General features: G+C 37.3%; 1 protein-coding gene across 1 annotated transcript; it reads left to right on the forward strand.

Annotated features, from left to right (window-relative positions):
- The first annotated feature begins 274 nt into the window (after positions 1–274).
- Positions 275–18,349, forward strand: LOC139765568 (uncharacterized). The gene is made up of 6 exons (XM_071693141.1): positions 275–503; positions 4,258–4,319; positions 7,085–7,321; positions 11,137–11,293; positions 15,172–15,279; positions 17,458–18,349. Exons 1-6 carry the CDS (start codon positions 406–408, stop codon positions 17,948–17,950), a joined length of 1,155 nt encoding a protein of 384 aa, XP_071549242.1. The 5' UTR covers positions 275–405; the 3' UTR covers positions 17,951–18,349.
- The last annotated feature ends 4,749 nt before the right edge of the window (positions 18,350–23,098 follow it).

A 23,098-nucleotide genomic window follows, 5' to 3' on the forward strand; every position in this document is an offset into this window, starting at 1 on the left:
GGGCCAGGTGGGGATATTCCCTCAAAGGCCCAGTCCTCTGTTCTTAACACTACCTCGCTATCGCGGGAAATGGCGAATAGTATGAAAAAAAAAAAAAAAAAAAAAAAAATATATATATATATCATCATTTTATTTTTCCCCGTGTTAGGTGATGTCTCAGAATGACATAGTCATCCAAATGATATTCAGCCATTTTCTATGTAGATTGTAAATAATTTTGGAATAGTTACCCATGTGTTACCATCAGGTAAAGCTGGTGCGCCGATCATAGATGGCGCGGTTGTCGGAGGCTAAGGCGAAGATACGTTTCCACGGGAGTCACAGTACCTTCCTTGATATCATATCTATACGTTGGGCAGACGTATAAGATCTTTTAGGAGTGGATTGTAAACAACATCTACAAAGATGAATACATCAGTGTTTAAAGTCATGGATGACCATGACGACTGTTACTTCGACTCCAGTGATGATGAAGACATTATCAGCAGCTCGAAGTACATCAGGTTAGTTCATCGCACTTTGGTAATTACGAGTTTACCTCAGTATCGGAAGTAGCTTTGGAAATTTGGTGCTTGAGTGTGCCTTAAATGGTTTGATGTAATAGGAAAATTACCTTCAGAGGGTAGAGCATGATTTGGAGCATTATGTTCGACTTGAACGATGTCATATAAAGGCATTAAGGCCTATTTATCGGGAAAATAATAGGTTGATAAGTGCAATCAGGTAATGCAGGTTATATTAATAGAACCTATTAAAACCCGTCTCTGACCTCATATTTAGTAACGAAGCTGATGGTAGAGTTATAGATGATCATGTCCCACAGGTGTTATCCTCTTTTTTTTCACATCTTCATTTGCTTTATGAAGATACCTATCAACCGAATAGAAGTTCAGGCGCCATGTAGGAATTTGTCTATGGATGTCTATTGGATGTTGATTTATGAATGTATATGCAAAGTAATCTGCAATGTCGAGGGCTTCCTCCCTGTTCATGTTGTTATATTTTGATGAACATCCTTTTCACTCTGCTCAGTTGCTTTTACCTTTACAATTTATTTCTAATTCAAAGCCATATGTACTTTCAGAGGGGACTTAAAGTTCTTGTAGGTGTTACTTTACTGCCATGAAGTGCAAGTTTACTGGAAATGTCCCACCAATGTTTTAAGCTTCTGCTAAGGATATGGCGTGTCACCTGTTTATATCATGCATTGTTCATGGGCAAGAATGGTATATTTTGATTAGACTGCTGAAACTGTTTAGTTTTCTTTCATAAGATGATTGCACAGTTTAAAGGTTTATTATGTGAGTTTTACTCATATAAAATGGGTATTTCTACAGTAAAGAATGCTATAAGAGATACCATGCACTTTTCTGCTATGATTTTATCATTTTATTGCTAGAAATGTATGGTTAGGTTGTATTAGGTTCTGTTGAGTTGATTTTTACAAGTGTATTACTAACCAATGGTTTAACCCCGTATTTTTCCAGGTGTACTAGTTTCCTTACTTAGTATCATCTATTAAATGATAATGCTTCAGATTATTCTTGCAGGTATTTCTGTTGTCTAAATAAACTGAATACAGCACCTAAGACATAAGAACACATTTCCCAGACCTAGTTTCAGTGTAGAACTGAACTGATGGAATTCAGTCAAATCTATCAGTACAGTGATAATAATAAAGTGTAAGGGCTCCAACTGAATTATTTGGGGATGTCACTGATTTCATTGTATAATGATAATATTCTGATTGAAATGAGATTGGGTTGTGGCATTTGGAAAATTATGTATAATCTGATAATAGATAAGTAATAGTGGGGAAGGCTATGAAGATCAGGAGAGTGGGGATCAATTGTTGTAAAAGTAGTTGATATACATGAAAAAATCAACAGAATGTTCAAAAGTCACACACAGCTTCCCCTACTAGCCAACATATTATTTTGATTTGTATTGTTATTGTTGAAAAATACCAAAAATACAAACAATCAGATGACACATTGGGTAGTTGGTAGCATTGCCCGCCCTTATTGATAAATGCAAAGTTATGCATTATGAATGTAACAATCTAATAATGACATGCTACATATGGGAGAGACCTAACTTCAGTAGATGAAGGGAAAGATCTGGTCATGACAGTATCAAAAAACTGAAAAGTTTCCAACGATGATACTGAGATTATTAAAAAGGCTAATAGGCTGTTGGAAGTAATAAAGAATTCATTCGAGTATTGGCCCCAGAAACAGTAAGTGTTATGTATAAAACTTATGCAAGACCCCACCAAGTATTTGTTGTCTGGGCTTGGTCTCCTTACTTGACGGATATCAGTATAATAGAAAGAGTATAACGCTATGCTATGAAACTAATCCCAGAAATATGAGAATTAACATATGAAGAAAGGCTTAGAAGACGTGATATGCCAATTCTGAAAAATAGAAGGATCTTTTGAAACTTTTAAGATCATGAAAGGAGTGGAATGGATTGACATACAAAATTCTTTGAAAGAAACAGGAAAGGTATGAGAGGGAAAGTGTGTAAACTTTATGAGAAGAAAGGTTATGAAAATCTTAAATTATTCTAATTGAGTAAAGTTTGAAATTTACAGGGGAAAAATGTCATATGATACAGCTGTAAAGGTTTGTACATCACTGATGATATCTTCCCAACATAGGGCACAGGATTGTTTCAGAACATGATTTTGTACTAACAGTTATATGCTGTTATTTGATTATTGAAAAGATGAATATTCTGTATGCAGCATTACTTACATTTGTCCAGTATTCTTGTCAGTCATCAAATGAAATGTGTATGTAACTTAGAGGGACATTGAAAAGATAGAATATTCTGTATGCATCATTACTTACATTTGTCCAGTACTCATGTCAGTCATCAAATGAAATGTGCATTTAACTTAGAGGGACATTGTTTGGAAGTAAAATCTTGTTTCTTAAAAATTTCATCAGCTTTACCCCATAAGTGCATACAGAGACTGATTACGCAGGAGACCTAATTGGAGGTGGAAGGGTTGAGTGAAAAAGATTTTGAGTGATCGGGGCCTGAACATACAGGAGAGTGAAAGGCGTGCAAGGAATAGAGTGAATTGGAACAATGCGGTATACTTGGGTCAATGTGCTGTCAATGGACTGAACCAGGGCATGTGAAGTGTATGGGGTAAACCATGGAAAGGTCTGTGGGGCCTGTATGTTGTTAAGGAGCTATGGTTTCTGTGCATTACACATGACAGCTAGATACTGAATGTGAATAAATGTGGCCTTTTTTGTGTTTTCCTGATGCTACTCCGCTGAAGCAGGGGGTAGGGATGCTATATCCTGTGTGGCGGGGTAGTGACAGGAATGTATTAAGGGCAGCAAGTATGAATACGTGCATGTGCATATATGTATATGTCTATGTATGTGTATGTATATGGGCATTTATGTTTTTATATGTGTATATGAGTAGATGGGCCATTCTTCATCTGTTTCCTGGAGCTACCTCACTGACGCAGGAAACGGTGATTAAGTAAAATAGATATAAATGAATGTTATGTATTGATTGACATGTTATTTATAACGTTGTCCCTCGGTTTAATGATGACAGTTGGTAATTATATGTTTTTCCTGACTTTTCAACATTACTGTAAAAGTACTGGAACAGATGCCCCACTTTTGTGTTCATAGTACTGGTGATGGATACTCTTACATGGTTCATTCAGGCGTGGGTCTGCCCATGGTTAGATGCTAGTTTAGGTAGGAATTTCATGTAAACCCACATTTTGGCCAGTTTTGCTCAAAGTATTTGGAAACAAAAATGTATGTTTTCTTAAGTAGTAAGGAATGTACTTTGGCAATTTATTCTGCTAAGTAGAATAGATGCGAATGTGTGCTTTTAGATTTGATTGGGAAATGTGAAAGTTAGGGAATATGCTAACATATGATGGCTCAAGGAGCACATATTAAATTTTCATCTGCAACAGTATTAAATTTCTGGCTGTGACTATGTACATTAGCTTCAACAGTTAGAAAGAGCTGAAGGTAAATAAGTTGAATATTTGATATTTCCGTGCCTCATTGAGATATTTTAGTGCTAGATATGAAAGATACAGGTGAAGGGTCTTCAATAATGTCTAGACAGAGTGTTCATATCTTTTTTTTTTATTCTGAAATTTGATTTGTTTGTTAGTCAGTGCAGGTGTATGTAAATTTTCAGGTTAGGTTAGACATCATAAGCAATGTTTAAAGAAAGTTTTCCTCTCTTTGTTTTTAGCTCTGATGAAGATGATGAGAAATTTATTGCAACACTAAAATCCACAAAAAATTCAAAGAGAGGTGAGTCAGAGATATATTCTCAAAAGATTGGAGCCCCTACAAAATATTGACTGCAGTAAGTTGTGTTAAAGTTAGACCTTACAGGCAAGACTGAAAGAGATTGTGTTGGATATTTTAAGTATTTTTGTGTATATTTTTTTCCTCAAAGCTTTACATTTTTGGTAGATATTTGATATATTGGGATTTTTTACTTTAGAATATGAAATGTCATCAGTATATTGATTCTGAATGTAAACTTATTTTTTGCTTTAGGAGTCTTGTATCTAAACTTGCTTTTTGCCTTAGGAGTCTCATGTATCCCTCTAAAGCTCCTGCAGCACTCAGAAGTTGGATGTTTCTATCAGTCAGGACCACAGGTCATAAAGTGTTGTGTTATTGTGCACAAAGAATGCAGGGTAGTTGAATGATGAGTTCTTGGTGTCTTTTTGATGATAGTTTTATAATAGTGAGCATGAAGGGTGTTGGGACATATTGAAATGGGGTTTGTATTTTGTAGTGATTGTGATGCCCAGAGTATAAGCTAGAGAGCGTAACTTATTTTAGCCTGGGGAGTGTGGTTTTTGAATGGTAAATGTCTTGTGGATTGGAGTGTAAAACTGAGCTAGGAGGGTAGTTGTTTTGTACTTGTTGGGTAATTTTATTGGGTATGCATTTTGTCAGTGGTATATTTGTTGGGGTTGAGGAATCTGTGCCTAAAGGTCACTTAAGTGTGAGGCAGGGATAAGTTTTGGAGTGGTTTGGGTGGCAGGGGTGTAGTGCTAATGCTTAGAATTGAGTGCTGAGTACTTGGAAGTGGAATGGTATTTGTGACATTTTTGTTTCATTGTGTAAGTGTTCAGAGTATGTAGTTGAAAGGTATCCAGTGATTTTCTGAGTGTACTGTTATGTGTGGTTTCCCACTATGTTGTGTTTGCTTTTGAGAAGACAGAAGGCCAGGCAGTGAGTCATATTTTAAAGTGGAGCAGATGAATTGTTGTAGATGTCGAGGTATCCTTTTTCTCATCTAAATCTGGTGCTAGCTAGTGTTCTAAAGGTATTTAGTTTGATAGTTACTTTTATGTTGATATTATTGATGTGGGAAGTGAATGCTGTGTGTGTCAAATGTGATCCCTAGAATTGCTGATTTGCTCAGTGAGAGTGATTGCCTATTCAAGGTGAGTAGAGGATGTGAGCAAGATGCATGTCTGTCTGTCTGGAGTTAAAAGAGTGATTGATCCAATCTGGGGTTATAAAGGGTGATTGAAGACTTCTGTGGAGATGAAGTTATTTTGTTCTGGATGAGCCATTGTTCCTAGTATTTAACATAGTTCTGCATGATTGTTGTTGCTACTGTGGTGTTAGGGTGTTGTGATGGGGTTGTGAGATCTTTTGCATACGAAAAGACCTTCATGTTGTGGTTTGCTTGAGGAAACAGGAGTTCATGTAGGAAGAGATTGAAGAGAGTTGGAGAAAGAAATATTCTTTTGGAAACTCCATTTTAGGGGTGAAGCCATTATGAGTGACGTTGGCATGGCTTCTGCCTATGAAATTGGCCAGCCACTCTTAGTCATTATTGTGGAGGGAGTTGTCAAGTATCTTTTGTATCAGAATGTGCTGGGGAACAGTGCCAGATGCTTTGCTGATGTCCATTTCCATTAGTACTGTGCAGTATGGGGGTTAAGGTTGGTTGAAGCCATGTAGGATATCTTGTGTGAGATCAGTGTGTAGCATAGTGATGGAGTGTTTGGGTCTTAAGCCATGTTGTGTAGGTTAGAGTGGGAGTTTTGTTTATGTTTTAATCATTTTTATTCACAGAGTTTGGATACTAAGTATAGAAGTAATATTGAGCAGTATGAGGAAGGGGAGTTGGATGGTCTAGAGGGTTTTAGGAGTGGTGTTAGGAATTTTGTTGTGTAGCCAGGAGTGATTGATGAAGATATCTGTAATTGTTTGGATTACAAATGGGTCAGAATGTTTAATGTGAAAGTTTGATTGTTGTCAGGAGAGCTCTTTAAGGTTTTAATTGCATTGCTTATATAAATAAGAGTGAAGGATGGATGGGTATTTTTTTTTTATGAATTTTGTTTTGGTTTGTCATGACTTTCCTTTTTATGTGTGAGGTTGGTTTATGGCTGATTTTTTTAAGTGTCTCATGAGTATGTTAGTTCTTTGTAAGATTGGATTTCATTGGAATGAGTCAGGAATCTTCACAAATGGAGGCTGTATGAGAAAACCAGAAAATATATGTATATATATATCCATTTCTTACACAAAGCAGAACTGGTATTTTCAACATGTTTAATCATACCAAGAAGCCAGTGGTGGGATATCATTCATAATGAAGCCAAAAGGGCCAGTTATTACATGTGATACACAGTGTAAGCAAACTTAAAAGTTAATCAGTTTTGGTCTGAATCACAAGTAATGCTAGATGATTTAGGTAATGTAAGTTCATCTGATTCTTAAGCAAATAAAAAAATTTAGTGGTTTTGTGTTTAATATATAACCACAGAAATGTAAGCATATCTAATTCATATTCACTGTAACAGTGGAGGTAAGTCTTTAAAACAATGAAAGAGTTGGTGGAGATTTGTCCCATATGATTTTGGACTGTAAAATGGTGATTTAGTAGAGCATTAGTATATAGATGACTTGTGAGTTTTTGTATACTTGTTTTACCCCATTTAGTAGGAATGGAGAATAGTAGAAAAATCTTTGTATTTCATTTGCTTTGCAAAATGTGAATAAGAACTTCAACATCATTTTCTTTTTTCTCCCTCAATTAGTCATGAACAGGGATGATGAGAAGGATGACTTTGAAAGAGAAATGGCATCAGAGTTGTCGCTTACCATGCAACATCTTGTTGCATCCTTTGTCAAGAAAAAGCCAGAGTCAAGCAACAGTGAGAAAAGAAACAGCCAAGAGTTAAATGATAGAATTAGGGACAAGAAGAAAGACCCAGAAGAGACATCAGAATTTTACGATGATATTTATTTTGACTCTGATGAATCTGAAACTGAAGGTAAATATTATCATTAGCTTAAGAATTCTTATTGTTAATGATACTGTACTAGTAGAATCTTTGGTGTGCAAGTGTATCTTTCTTTGTGTGATCCTTGCACCAAGACTGCCAAAGCACTCTCTGTTACATTCTCAGCTTAGTCACAGGAACAACGTATCTTATTCTTAAAGACAGGCACAACAATTGTTCTCTTCAATAATGTTGTTACTGACCCCTAATCACTTTATTTTTAAATATCTCATGTGGCTTGGCAGGGTTTAAGGTTCCTTCATGAACAAACTAATATTCCAGCAAACTGATTTCAGTACACCTCTTCCCGTTTAGGATTGTTGGGTATTTACTTAAGTAGTGAATACACTTTGAAACAACATTTGCCAACTAACATATACAGTATCCTTCCTTTCTTCCATTACCTATCCCACAGAAACCTTAAGTCAAATTATGATCCATAATCAGTTTGCTTCTGATACATATTTTGAATTTCATCATGTGTGCCATTGGCTTTGTTTTCATAATTTCTCATCCCTTAAATGGTAGCAGTCTTGTAAAATGATACTCACCGAGTTCACAAAAAAATATAAGAATGAATTAACTTTTTTCCAAACAGAATATCTGAATATCTTCTGTTTTTAAGGAAATGCATATAAAAAAGGAGTGTACTTTTATCTTTATGGGTGTAGCAGTGCATAGAGTTGACTGGTGGCAGAAATGCCCAACTTTATGTTAGTTCAGTATGCCATGACTATGGTTTTTTTAGGTTGGTTTCATTCTATATTCATATAAACACATTGTGGTTTTGGTGTTTTTATGAGTTTACAAATCCCATACATATCATTTACAAAGTTTTAATTTGTATGTACTTTTGTGAATTATATAGATTTTTCAAACTTGATCTCCACATCCCGCTCCAGCAAGCCGGCACCAGGAACAGACAAAGAAAGGCCACATTGGCTCGCATCTACTCTCTATCTGTCATGTGTAATGCACTGAAACTACAGCTCCTTATCTACAACCAGGCCTCACAGATCTTTCCATTGTTTACCTTGGACACTTTGTATGCTCTGGTTCAGCCCATTGACCCCACATTGACCTCAGCATAGCACAGTGTCCCAATTCACTCTATCTCATACCTGCCTTTCACCTTCCTGCATGTTCAGGCCTTGATCGCTTAAAATCTTTTCCACTCCATCTTTCATCCCCAGTTTGTATTTCAGTTGCACACACATAGCAATCTGAATAAATGAAAACTAACGTTTTCATTAAAGACTTGCTGACTGCAAGAGGAATAATGTTATTGTAAAATCGACAAGCATAGTTTTCCTGTATGTCTGGCTTCCTGCCCGGAGGATACAGTTATGTTGTCTTTCATGACTTAAAGATTACTGTAATGCATGATACTGTCTATCCCTTGCTTATGACCTATGAGACTTACGACCATCCGTACATACAACCAAGAAAAAATGTTAAAAGATTTATGTAAATATAGAAATCAAGCTTGGTCATACATCCACCAGTGCGAATGGCTGCATGCATACGATAGTGACTGTTAGATGATATCCTGGCATTGTGTACATCACAGCATCTCTCTCAGTTCTCATTCTCAGTTACCATTCAGTAAGCATGCATCATTCAAGTGAATCTTAACAAATTTTCATACTAGATTAAACAATTTTTTGTATTAAACCTCAAAGAAGATGATGAGCAGGAGGAAAAACCCATCACAAATTGATAGATCTGGTAAGAAGTGGAAGATACTCAATCTGGAATTGAAAATCAAGGTAATCACCCAGTATGAAGGAGGAAAAAAGTTAATGTGATTGCACATGATCTACAGTTGTCCCATTTGACGGCCTCTACAATTTTAAAGGACAAAGAAAAAATACATGAAGCAGTGAAAGGTTCGGCAAATATGAGGTCTACAATAATTACAAAGCAACGACAAGGGCCCATCCACGAAATGGAAAAGTTGTTGATGCTGTGGATGGAAGATCAGATTCAAAAACGTTTACCACTAAGCTTACTAGCAATTCAGGTGAAGGCTAGAAGTCTTTTTGAGACTGAAGGAGTGAGTTGGTGAGGAGTAGATCAAGGACTTCACAGCAAATCATCGTTGGTTCGATAGATATAATAGAAGATTTAGCATGTACAATGTTTGAGTCGTAGGGGAAGCAGCAAGTGCTGATGAAGGAGCTGCCAAAAAGGCAAAAAATAAACCAAAGATTTTTTTTTGGAAACCATAGATGATTTAAAAAAGATGTCAATTCATAAAACTAGTTAAAGAAAAATTGAGATAATCATGATAGAACTTGCATGATGAAACATGAACCAAAGTATCTTGAATGAAAAGTAAAATGAAACTTCAGAGCCATATGATAAAGCTGGTTAATAAGAAACCAGATAATCATGATAGAAATTGAGTAGGGTAAAAGAATATTGTACAGGTATATGACTTCTACTTGCTTTGCTGACATACGTCTGACTTACATCAATTTTTAGATCCAACCGGTCGGTCAGAATGGAACTCAGGGATAGATAGTATTTTTTTCCAGCTGTGCCAAGATGCTTATGACATCTATGTAATTTTTCATCGCCTGGGTATTTAAGGAGGACTGAAAAAGAAAACATCATTTGCTGTTGGCCACTCTTTTGCATAAAACATCAGTTAATGTTAGCTGCTGTTTCCTATGGGACATTTGATGTTGGCTGCTGTTTAAGGGTTAAGATTTCCCTTTTCCTTTAATAGTTCTACTCTAATGGAAATATTTTTTGCCATCATAAACTTGTCAAACATTGCCTGCTGTTTTGTCTTTTGAATCTTATCCATAGTAGCTCTGCTGTTCTTGGCTTTTAAGTATTTCATATTAAACCATGCCTCCCTGATCTCTGTTTCCTGGGTCCATTCCACACCACTGGTACCCATCTACAGACTTGCTCATTACAAACTTAACAAAGCATATTTTAAAAATTTGATGCACAAGTTGTCAAATTTAGAATCCTAAAAAAAATAAGTTTTATTACAGCTGAGTACCTTCTTAGTTTTTTTCCTCATTCTTTAACCACTGATTCTGACTGAATCAGTGCTTGATCGATTTTCACAAATGGCATATCTAGATGATGTTTTCTGTTTCTATGCTTTAGTTAGTGCAAGTTGAGATAGTCTGTAAGCATATCTATTTATCTGTATATATGTCATTCTTCATTCGTTTGTGTATTAGGAAAAAGAGAATTAAAAGAACAGATCAGAATATTAGATATGGCTGGTTTACTTTTAGAAAGATGATAGTAGAAATCAGAGATCTGAGAGAGTTCTAAATGGAAGGCAGAGTCTTTAAGTTGAAAAGTGAAAAACAAAACCAATACGAAAGTTCATATTTGATGAGGTATATTAGAAGTTGTGTTTACTTCATTATTTCAGAGTGAAATCATCAATGATAACTTGGCTAGTTAAGTGCTGATAGTTAAGGTGGATTTTCTGAAAAGCAGATATGGACTACAAAGAATGGATAGTTAGAAAGAAGGAAATTAGAAGGGACTAGTGATAATGTAAAAGTTATATTCTTGAAGTTTTATGGTTGCATGGATAGAACATATTGTACAGTTGAAGGAATGTACGTGAGAGGAATTTTTGGGAATGTGCTGTGTCAAGATTTTCTTTGGAAAGCAGTGTTATCTATATTGTCTAGAATCACAAAGCAATTTTTTAAAGATTCAGGTAATTTAACCCATTAAGGGCATCATATTATGGTAAAGATATTTTTTAAGCATAATATTCACATCAAACTCAAGGCATTGTCCATTTCTTTTCAAACTGACAGTTGCTGAGGATATAAGTAATATTTCAAGGACCAGAAGGAAGAAAGAAAAACGACGTATTCTGTCTAACGATGAGCTCTTTTATGATCCAACATTAGATGATCAAGACCAGGAATGGGTAGACAGGAAGAGGAGGTCATATCAACTTAAAAAGAAAAGGTAAGTTTTTTTATTTTTGATTAAATCGCTGTTTCCCACGTCAGTGAGGTAGCGCCAGGAAACAGACAAAGAATGGCTCATCCACTCATACGTAAATGCCCATATTCGCACATACACATACATATACATATCAACATATACATAATTATATATACACATTCACAGATGCATACATATATACACATGTACATGTTCATGCTTGCCTTCATCCACTCCTGTCACTATCCCAGCACACAGGAAATAGCATTGCTACCCCCTGCTTCAATGAGGTAGCACCAAGAAAACAGACAAAAAGGGTTTTATGTGGGTAATATGTTAGCAAGTTCCTTGACAGCCAGGATTTTGATCTGTAACCAGGGATGGGTGAAAATATAATTGTGTGGATTGCTATTAGCCCAAAGTGTTTTGTTGAAAGTTTGTTATGTTGTCAGGGCCACTTGCAGGGGTTCTTTAAGCTTTTGATCATATTATGAATATCTATGGGGGTTATAGGTGGGTCAGCACTTCTTTCTGTGTGAATTTTGCATAGATTTTTAATGTGCACCCTGTTTAAGGGTGTGGTTGGCTCATGGCTGATTTTTTTTTAGTGGTGTTCCAACAGTACATTTACAGTATGATCTCTAGGAGAAACAATGTTGTTGGTTTGGGGTAGAAGTACTTTACAGTGGGGGCTAGGAAGATGTGACTTTTCTTTATCTATCCTCTGCCAGAGTTTGTGAATGATGGTTTTGTTTTTCATAACCTTAAGGAATGAATGCTAGTTTACTTTTCAGTGATTAGGTAGATGATGGTGTAGTTTAAAGTTTGGGTTTGTTCCATGATTTCTTGTTAGCAAGTGGTCTGTCTGAGCATAAACTGAAAACCCAGAGTGACATCACATAGCTTTCTCACTCCCTTGCCTAAGGCAAAACTTTCCAGTAACCTACTATTTTTCATGCATGCTTTACTATTTTGTTGAATGACATCTTTCTTTCCCAATCAGCACCTTTGCACATGCGCTATAGATTTTGGATACCCATCAAAGTGCATTTCAATCTGCTTTATCATGACTCTTTAAGGTCCTTAGTGTATACAACTTCATTCTATTTACCATATACATCTTAGCTGCTGTTTTTACAGAGAAACTTGGATTTACATATCTTCCACTTTTACTGAAACTCCTCCATTCTTCACTTATCCTTCAGTTTGGTATTTTCTTCACTTTGTCAGGAAGAGGTCTTCTTGATTCCTTCCATGTTATGCTTAGTAAAAAAAAATGATTGCTGTTTAATATTTACACATAATTCTTCTTGGGATGGATGTATTGTCACCACTCCTTTCCTGTTATCTAACACTTCTACTTTTCCAGGAATACTTGCATTTTTTGCATCCATTCTGCCACACCATCACCTCTGCATTACACCATTTCTGTTTTTACCCGAGTCACTTGAGGGGCTTTACCCACTTTGAACCTGCCCATACATGCTTTTATATTGTACATGGATATTATTTTCTTTAATTGATTGATTATATTATTTTCTTTACTTGATTTATTATAACTTCTCCCTTTCTCCATATCATATCCATGCATAGTATTGCTGTATTACTCATTTTCATTGATGCTGTCAGGTCTTTGAAGCACTTCTTTTATCATTTGAACTCTTCATCTAATTTAGTCAATAGGCCTCCACTTTTACCATGTAATGACCTAAAGTCAACAATCTCTGTAGTATCTTCACCTCATCACTTCCCTCCTGATTTTTTTCATCTGCAGCAACTTAGTCTATCATTGTCTCTTTGAGTTTTGCTTACCCCCACATTTTCTTGTATGTATACCTCAGAATTAGTTTATATTCAAAACAGGAACATACCTTTTAGCACTTGATTTATATTTGCACATGCTGCTCCCCGTCATTGTACAATGCTTATCATTTTCTCATCCTCATCTTTTACATACATATTCTCCAACATAATTATTTTTCTACCTAACTCAAAATTCTTTATTCTCATGTATGAAAGAAGAAAGTTAAGAGTAAATTTGAATAAGAGCAAGGTTATTAGGTACAGTAGGGTTGAGGGTCAAGTCAATTGGGAGGTAAGTTTGAATGGAGAAAAACTGGAGGAGGTAAAGTGTTTTAGATATCTGGGAGTGGATCTGGCAGCGGATGGAACCATGGAAGTGGAAGTGGATCATAGGGTGGGGGAGGGGGCGAAAATCCTGGGAGCCTTGAAGAATGTGTGGAAGTCGAGAACATTATCTCGGAAAGCAAAAATGGGTATGTTTGAAGGAATAGTGGTTCCAGCAATGTTGTATGGTTGCGAGGCGTGGGCTATGGATAGAGTTGTGCGCAGGAGGGTGGATGTGCTGGAAATGAGATGTTTGAGGACAATGTGTGGTGCGAGGTGGTTTGATCGAGTAAGTAACGTAAGGGTAAGAGAGATGTGTGGAAATAAAAAGAGCGTGGTTGAGAGAGCAGAAGAGGGTGTTGTGAAATGGCTTGGGCACATGGAGAGAATGAGTGAGGAAAGATTGACCAAGAGGATATATGTGTCGGAGGTGGAGGGAACGAGGAGAAGTGGGAGACCAAACTGGATGTGGAAAGATGGAGTGAAAAAGATTTTGTGTGATCGGGGCCTGAACATGCAGGAGGGTGAAAGGAGGGCAAGAAATAGAGTGAATTGGATCGATGTGGTATACTGGGGTTGATGTGCTGTCAGTGGATTGAAGCAGGGCATGTGAAGCGTCTGGGGTAAACCATGGAAAGCTGTGTAGGTATGTATATTTGCGTGTGTGGACGTGTATGTATATACATATGTATGGGGGTGGGTTGGGCCATTTCTTTCGTCTGTTTCCTTGCGCTACCTCGCAAACGCGGGAGACAGCGACAAAGCAAAAAAAAAAAAAAAAAAAAAAAGGTTGCTTCCAGAATTCTTTTAGTATGTACAATTATTTTAATTTCTCTGCATCCTACTTTTATCAGTCTCATCACTTCAATCATTTCACTCATCGACTATTCCATTACTTTAGAAGTGTTCTTTACATCTTTTCGATTTTTTTTTTATTTAGATCCAAATGATAAAATTCCATGAATCCTGTGCTACAGATCCTTACTCTTTCTGCTTTCACACTCAATACTGCTGCCGTGGCTGTAAGTGCTGTTGGTGAAGACGATGAAAAAGTTTATTAACAACTGCAAGCCATTTCATTATTCATGATTGCTAGAGGTTGGATATGTGCAAATGAGGCCGTTGTTTCTGTTCCTGACTTTACCGTACTAAGACAAGGGAAGCAGTTATGCTTCAAAAAAAATATAAGTTGTTATTTATTTATTTTTTTATTATACTTTGTCGCTGTCTCCCGCATTAGCAAGGTAGCGCAAGGAAACTGACGAAAGAATGGCCCAACCCACCTACACACACATGTATGTACATACACGTCCACACACACACATATACATACCTATACATTTCAACATATACATATGTATATATACATACACAGACATATACATATATATACACTTGTACATAATTCATACTTGCTGCCTTTATTCATTCCCGTCGCCACCCAGCCACACATAAAATGACACCCCCCTCCCCCTGCACGCACGTGAGGTAGCACTAGGAAAAGACAACAAAGGCCACATTCGTTCACACAGTCTCTAGCTGTCATGTCAAGTTGTGATGTAATTGGAATTAATACTGAACATCTCTGTTTTGATATTATAGTACACCTAGTTGTAACTTCCTAGGATATGTTGTCCATTGTTACTAGATAATTTCACTAGGTCTTAACTTTTCTTCTAAGTAACAAGTCTGTTGAACACTATTTTTGAAAATATTGATTTAGAATGAATTTTGTTTTACTTTTGGTTTTGATTATACAGCTATATTTTCAGACACAATAATGAGACAGGCATGCCAAGCTTGCCTCAGCCATTGCCACAAAGTGATGCTGTGTTGAACTGTCCAGCATGTCTCACTACACTCTGCATGGATTGTCAGAGGTAAGTTAGCCTGTAATGTAGTGGAATATTTTTTTTTTTTTTTTATTATTATACTTTGTCACTGTCTCCCGCGTTTGCGAGGTAGCGTATATTTAGAAATTTATATTTACATTTACATGTAGAAATTGTTTTGTGTTATTTGAGTGATTCAGGAGTAGAGAATGTACTTGACGGAATTAGCTTGGTTGATCTCCTTAGGACTGAAAATAACCAAAGTAACCTCTTCAGTCTACTGACTCAGTGACAGTCATATGTATAATATTTGTGATTGGAGGAGAGCTGATAATGCATTTTAATGTCAGAAAAGGGCTTTGGGACAGCATGGTTCTGCTTGCCATAACTTACTGTTGTTGGAAATGGACATTGAATAGAGTAGACAGTTTTAGAATTCAGGTAGTTGATTGAACTAATGAAGTGATGTTTGCAGTGTCAGCAGATGAGATGAAATTAGGAATAATGTTGACTAGAAAAATAGGTTATTGGTGAAAAAATGACTCATTAAATGATAAAGTTTATAACATATGAGGTTTCTCTAATGGAATTGGTGCTAAGTATTCACCAGTAAAACAGTTTAGGTTGAACTACAAGATGCAAAATTTGGATACATAGGGGCACTCTTTTGGATCCAGTCTACTCTCAGTATTATTTTAAAATATCAAAAAAGAAATTAGGCTACCCCAAGTTTAGTTGTAAAACTGTTAGATCATGAGAAAAATTCTTTAAGGAGGCAAAAAAATTATAGAGAAGTTTTTATCAAGAGTATAAGGCATGTTTACGAGTAGTAAGAAAGGAGAGAGTGATTGGTTCCCAGTGAATTTCGGTCTGCAGCAGGGATGTGTGATGTCCCCATGGTTATTTAATTTGTTTATGGATGGGGTGGTTTTAGTAGTAAGTACAAGAGTTTTGGAGAGAGGGGCAAGTATGCAGTCCATTGTAAATGAGAGGGTTTGGGAATGAGTCAGTTGTTGTTTTGCCAGTGATCCAATGCTGGTGGCTTATTCGAGTGAGAAACTGCAGAAGTTGGTGACTGAGTTTGGATATGTGTGTGAAAGGAGGAAGTTGAGAATGAATGTGAATAAGAGCAAGGTAATTAGGTCCAGCAGGGTTGAGGGACAAGTTAGTAGGGATGTGAGTTTGAATGGAGAAAAATTGGTGGAAGTGTAGAGTTTTAGATATCCATGAGTGGACTTAGCAGCAAATGGAAACATGGAAATGAGTCATAGGGTGGGGGAGGGGGCAAAGGTTCTGGGAGCGATGAAGAATCTGTGGAAAGAGAGAATGTTACCTTGGAGTGCAAAAATGGGTATGTGTGAAGGAATAGTAGCTCCAAAAATACTATATGGTTGCAAGGCATGGGTTATAGATAGTTGTATGGAGGAGAGTGGATATGTTGGAAATGAAATGTGTGAGGACAGTATATGGTGTAAGGTGGTTTGATTAAGTAATGAAAGGATAAGAGAGATGTATGGCAAGAAAAAAAGTATGGTTGAAAGAGCAGAAGTGGGTGTGTTGAAATGGTTTGGACATAAGGGGAGAATGAGTGAGGAAAGGTTGACAGAGGATATTATGTGTCAGAGGTAGAGGAAACAAGGAGAAGCAGGAGACCAAACTGGAGCTGGAAGGACAGAGTGAAAAAGATTTTAAACAATCAGGGCCTGAACATTCAGGAGGGTGAGGGGTGTGCAAGGAATAGAGTGAATTGGAATGATGTGGTATATAGGAGGGGATGTGCTGTCAGTGGACTGAACCAAAACATGTGAAACATCTGGGGTAAACCATGGAATGGTCTGTGGGGCCTGGATGTGGATAGGAAGTTGTGATTTCGGTGCATTACACATGACAGAGACTGAGTGTGAACAAATGAGGTCTTTTTTGCCTCTTTTCCTGGTACTACCTTGCTGATGCAGTGGGTGGCAGTACTGTTTCCTATGGGGCAGGATGGAGCCAGGAATGGATGAAGGCAAGCAAGTATGAATATTATTATTATTTGAAATATTTGTTTTATTAACATCATTCTGTGTGAAGTGCCCAATCACTTAAAAGGGAGATAGGGAAATCCTGTTATTGCATTTTGTTGATATGTGGTTTACTTTAACTTGGATTTAAGTTTCATGTATATTTACAAAGTTTCTGAGTTGTAGTGAAGTTTTAGGATCTGATATGCATTTGCTTTTTCAGACATGAGATTTATCATAATCAGTATCGAGCAATGTTTGTGTTCAACTGTAATGTTGACATGAGTGAGAGACTGAAGTTTCCAACAAAAGGCCAAAAAAAGAAGAATTTTCTTAGAAACAAAAGGAAAAACAGAGATAAGCAGCAGCTACTGCAAGAGGATGCACAGAGCTCACTAGTCAGCTGTGGAATGCCACCAGTGCAGCCAGATTGTGATGCAACTCCCCAAGAACTCGTGCAAGTTGATGAGATGGAAGACCAAGAAACTGCACATAGGAAGAACGATGGGGGTCACAGCATTGCTTCAACTACCAAAGATGGTACAGGTGCTGATAGCATTGATAAACCATCCTCTACCCTAAAAGAGCCTTTCTTTGAAAGTAGTACAGAAAATGAAGTGTTTTACCCTGTGACATGTAAGATTTGCAATACAAAGGTGGCAGTTTATGATATGGATGAAGTATATCACTTTTTCAACATTATAACTAGTTATTAACTCTTTAGAGTCATATGGGTATGGCAACATTTTACCACCCCAACTGCACTGCTGGGGAGAGCCAGCTCACTTAGTTTATTTTTTCCCATTTTCTTCAGTTTTTGTGAATATCTAAATACTGTTTAGTGTATGAGATAGTTGACAGTCTACTGAAGAGAATTGACTAGATAAAAGATATAGGAAATAGAATTCAGTACGGTATAAGTTGACTTTCCTGCACTTGCTAGAACTTATGTGCTCATAAGCTCTTCCATCTGTATCATGTGCTCATAAGCTCTTCCATCTGTATCACCCATTTTTTGTAAACCTAAATAATTATTAATTCATAAGTTAGGTAACAACCTAATGAAATGACTGTGTACAAAAAAATAAAGAAGAAATACAAAATTAACCATATTATTTATTGAGTATAAGTTGAACTTCCTTTGTTGCTGTGCTTGCTGTTTACAGGATGGCTTGGCTGGCCCTATTTACTTATCAGAAGGTCATAAAGGACTTCTAGATAGTTATATGGGATGAAGAAAACATGGCAGAATCCCCCATTACCATCCAACGTATCACTTGACACAATTTACTTGAGACAAACCACCTTGGTGAACAGTACACATTCAGATAGAAGTACAGTACGTTACAGCTAGTTAGTACAGTGATTGTGTTAAAAGGATTAGTGAACCCTCCATAAAAGAGGAACATGGTGAGTTTAAGAAGGGAAGAGGGAGCGTAGACCAGATTTTTTTTCTATTTAGAGAAGTACTCTCAGACTTTAGCTTCTGATGGGGTTACAGACCATTGAAACCATGTTGTGAGGGTTTCCAGTCCTAACCAAAAACCAAAAGTTTTCCCAGTGGATGGATGGATTATGGTTTGCTGTACTTGAAACAGCGTACTACCTAAGTGCAGTACAGCGTACCACACTTTGTCAAGGTGTAATTAGGATGATATGTGAAGTTCCATTTTACAAAATCAACAAGACCAAAAGTAAATGTTCAAATTGCAGTGGTATAAGTTTCTTCAGTATACCTGGTAAGTTGTATAGAAGATTGGTGACTGACAGACTAGTAATGCACACAGAGCATCAGACTGGGGAGTAGAGTGGATTCAGAAATGATGAGGATGGGTGAGTCAGATTTTTGTTTTGAAGAATCTGTGAATAATACTTAGAGAAAAAGAAGTATTTGTTGCATCAATGGATCTGAAGAAAGCGTATAATAGGGTGAATGGAGATGCTTTGAGGAAGGTATATACCAATATATGGTATAGGAGGAAGCCTACCAGAAGCAGTGAGGGAGTTTCTGTTGAGAGTGTAAGGCATATATGTAAATTGGAAGAGGAGGATGAGTGGATCTAGGTGAAGCCGAGTGTGCGACAAGGATGTATGATATCACCATATCTGTTTAAACTGTTTATGAATACAGTGGTGAGAGAGGTGAATATGGGGGCTTTTGAGAGAGGGGACAATCTGTTGAGGGATTGGGGGCTTTGAAGCTGTCAGTTGCTTTCATCTCTGGCATGACTGAGACACTGCAGAAGCTGGATCTGAATCTGGGAAATTGCATGAGAGAAGAAAGTTGAGGGTTATTATGAATAAAAGTAAGGTTGTTCAGCAGGGTAAAGAGGCAGGTTGGTTTGAGTGTTAGTCTGAAAGGAGAAAACCCAGAGGAAGTGGAATGTTTTATATACCTGGAAGTGGACATGACACTGGAATGGAACCAATGGAACTGAAGATGCATGAGAGGGTTAAAGTCCAAGTTGCACTGAAGAGTGTGTGTGGAAAGAGAGGTCACAGCCTGTCAGGAAAATGATGGGTATAAGAAAGTGCTGAAGAGTGTGGATGTGTTGAAAATGAAATGCTTCAGGACATCATACGGTGTGAAGAGGTTCGATGATAGAGATAGGTGTGGTAGTAAGAAGAGTATGTTTGAAAGAGCTAAAATGGGTGTGCTGAAATAGCTTGGACATATGGAGAGAATGGGAGGAGCCAAGACGATATATTTGTGAGAAAGGTTAGGAACAAGAAGTGGGAGACCAAGGATGAGATAATGGGATGAAGAGAAAGATGCTGTGAGGGACAGGGGAATGGCACTAATCACCTGTCCCCATTCTATTTTATTCTAACTTTATGTTTCCATCAGGCATGCTGTTATCCGGTATAGAACTTCCCAACTAAACCCATTACCTCTTTTGTTAACCAGTCTCTTCATGAGGAACTTCATGGAATGCCCTATTGAAATCAAGGTAAATTAATGTCATCATTTTCACAGTTTGCTGTGCTTTCCCAGGTGAATTCTGTTTCCTATGTTATTGCCTTAAGAAACTCCCACTGACATCAGACTAACTGATTGATAATAAAGTCCTGAAGACATATCACCTTTTCTGTAAATCATTATTCATTAGGCATGTTACTGGTATGTCTGTGACCTGATGTAAGCTATTTATTAAATGTTTTTACTAATGCATGACTAACTTCCCCCTTACACTTAACATATTCTGGGAAAAAGTCTGTATGGTGTAGGATATTTGTTTGGCTGTAGTTTAGAAGAAAATGTTAATACATCAAGTTGCAATAGGTTTGCATGATTTATCCTCTTCTCTTCCCTTATATATTTTTCAGAACTCAGGTATGTTGTCTTGCTGTTAAAGTTGACCTTGAGCCTACTTAGAATGATACAGAGTACAGCAGTAGCTTTCTGTGTGAGAAATAAATCCTGTGACGGCTGTCTAGAAAACCTGAACTTAGAAAAAATTCAAAAGTTACCTGATACCCACTTTTAAAATTATCAAGGACCAGCAATCCTCATATAAACAACTATTTAAGGCTCGAACAGACAGATTTCTTTCTAGTGAGGCTTAGAAGATTCTTGTCATCCATTGTAATGTAAAGTAGTTACTAGTGCATTCAAGATTAGATGAATATTTCGCTGCTAGTTCTCAACTGACTTCACATGCAGTTTGACATATAAAATCCACAAATATTATGTGTGTTTGTTTCTTGACTCTTTCAGGGTAAAAGCCTGGAAAAGGCCCTCTGGTCTATTTCTGTTTGCTTTTCTATTTAAGTCTGTGAACTGTTTTATGAATTTAATAAAATTGAGGCTCATGTGGATCTCAACCCACCTTAAGATTTTCAATCATTTCACCATCACTCAAATTAAATTTTGGTACAAGGGTGGGCTAAGATCAACATTCACTGAGACTAATTTTATTCATGTTTGATTACCTAGTTGGAAAGTAGCCACCAATCTGGGAGGTAAATTACCATCAAATGTCCTCAAACATTTCATATCCAACACAACCATCTTCCTACGCACATCCTCATCTATAGCCCATGCCTCACATTCATACAACGTCGTTGGGATTATTATACCTTCAGACATACCGATTTTCGCCTCCCATACAACAACCTCTCTTTCCTACATTTTTAATGCTTCCAAGACCATCGCCTCCAAACCCACCCTATGACTCCCTTCAACTTCCACAGTTGCATTCGCTGCCATGTTCATAGGGGTGACATGGCATAGCCCTAAACCTGCTGAGAATATCATCAGTTTATGGTTATTCTGGTCATCATCCACACCAACAGTGATACAGCAACAGATTCCTGGACACGACTCTTAACACACTAAGGAGGTGGGGTCCCCTCTAATATGGGATTCATTGTTCACCGATGTGGTAATGGCACATTTGATATATATCCATTACTTATACATATCACACGAGATGGCTTGACTATTTGCCCTAATACCTTTATCACAAATCATGTAGGTATATCTGAGTCGTCTGGGTCCAGGACAGGGTATGGATGACTATCCTCACAGATGAACTGACTTTAAGTGAGAAGCAGTTCATTGATGATCACCCGATTGGATTAAACATGGAATGCATGTGGAATAACATCACATCTGGTGTGAGTGATTGAAACCTTAGGTTTGAATTGACTGACATCCAGCCTGCGGTTATCTAACTCAGTCCTTGGTTTTGAGTTGCTTAATTAAGTCTTTATCTCCACGATCTTAATCCCTAGGTTACCTTAGGCTCTAAAGGTCTCTTAATCATTTCTTCTGAAGCTTTGATGGATATGCCTTGTTCCATGGCATCTTTTAATGAATTTTCAATACTGGGAAAGAAGGAACGGCCTACTAGGAAAAGATGCCGTGTCTTATTCCTCCTTAAGAATACTCTGGTCTCGTTATCAGTGGGATTAAACACTTAGTGTCACAAGATTAGATAGTTCTGATGGAGGAATTCTGGTGAAGGAGCACACCTCAAATCTCATTACAGCTTCAGCGCCACGTACATTACGTGAATTTTCGACTCGGTTGGGAATGAGGTTGATGGCATATCTCGACTTCACCATCATGACATTCGGCTGTTCTTCTTGGTTCTTTAATGTCTGCACTGGTGACTCGGACGTCGTCATATGATTTCTGAAGTTTGCCTCTTCGTCGCTCAGTTGCATTGACTCCCTCGCCATCGACACGTGTCTATACGTATCCTCTGGACTTATATATCTTCACTCGTTTGCAAAAATCAGCCAAGTCCAGTAATTAAGGTTAATGGAGCCGGTATGCTGAAAAAAGAAAAAACGTGCATTTCTTGGCCACAAGCGATGTCGTCTGGGAACCAAAAATATCCTCTCCTTCACACGACCTCATATATTCGACACTTGTTGGCCAAGGGTCTATAAGTGTATTAGTACTTCTAAGATCCATATCATCGGAAAGACTCACAAATCACTTTGATGCGTATTCCAGTTCTTAACAGGTGTAACATTTTTTGTCTGAGAGAGCATAAGGTCAGGGATTTGAATAATTTTGACTGTTTGAATGGGACAATTATCCAAGAACGTTTCCAGTGATATAATTGCTCTCGTAGATGCGTGCATACTCAGAAACTACTGATTTCTTTAACTTCATTCTAAAAGCTCTACATTTTACTTTTTATGTGTATAACCACCCATAATGGCTGGAAAATATGAATGAAATATAATTAGAAATTCTGAGGCGTCAGCTTTATTTTTTCCACTTACCCTGCCCGCCTCAGTCCATCCTAAACTCAGCCCTTTGATACTCCTTTTTCAGAGCATAAAGTATGCTAAATTCAGGGAGACTTAACATAAAATAGAGCACCTGTTTCTTGTCCTATTTCTTC

This window comes from Panulirus ornatus, chromosome 4, assembly GCF_036320965.1.
Source record: "Panulirus ornatus isolate Po-2019 chromosome 4, ASM3632096v1, whole genome shotgun sequence".
NCBI lineage: Eukaryota > Metazoa > Arthropoda > Malacostraca > Decapoda > Palinuridae > Panulirus > Panulirus ornatus.

Bases quoted from the DNA above. Each gene is read 5' to 3' on its own strand.
- LOC139765568 (XM_071693141.1), top strand. From the start codon at position 406: ATGAATACATCAGTGTTTAAAGTCATGGATGACCATGACGACTGTTAC. The intron at 504-4,257 runs GTTAGTTCATCG...CTTTGTTTTTAG, and splicing joins AGCAGCTCGAAGTACATCAG to CTCTGATGAAGATGATGAGA. The intron at 11,294-15,171 runs GTAAGTTTTTTT...CTATATTTTCAG, and splicing joins TATCAACTTAAAAAGAAAAG to ACACAATAATGAGACAGGCA.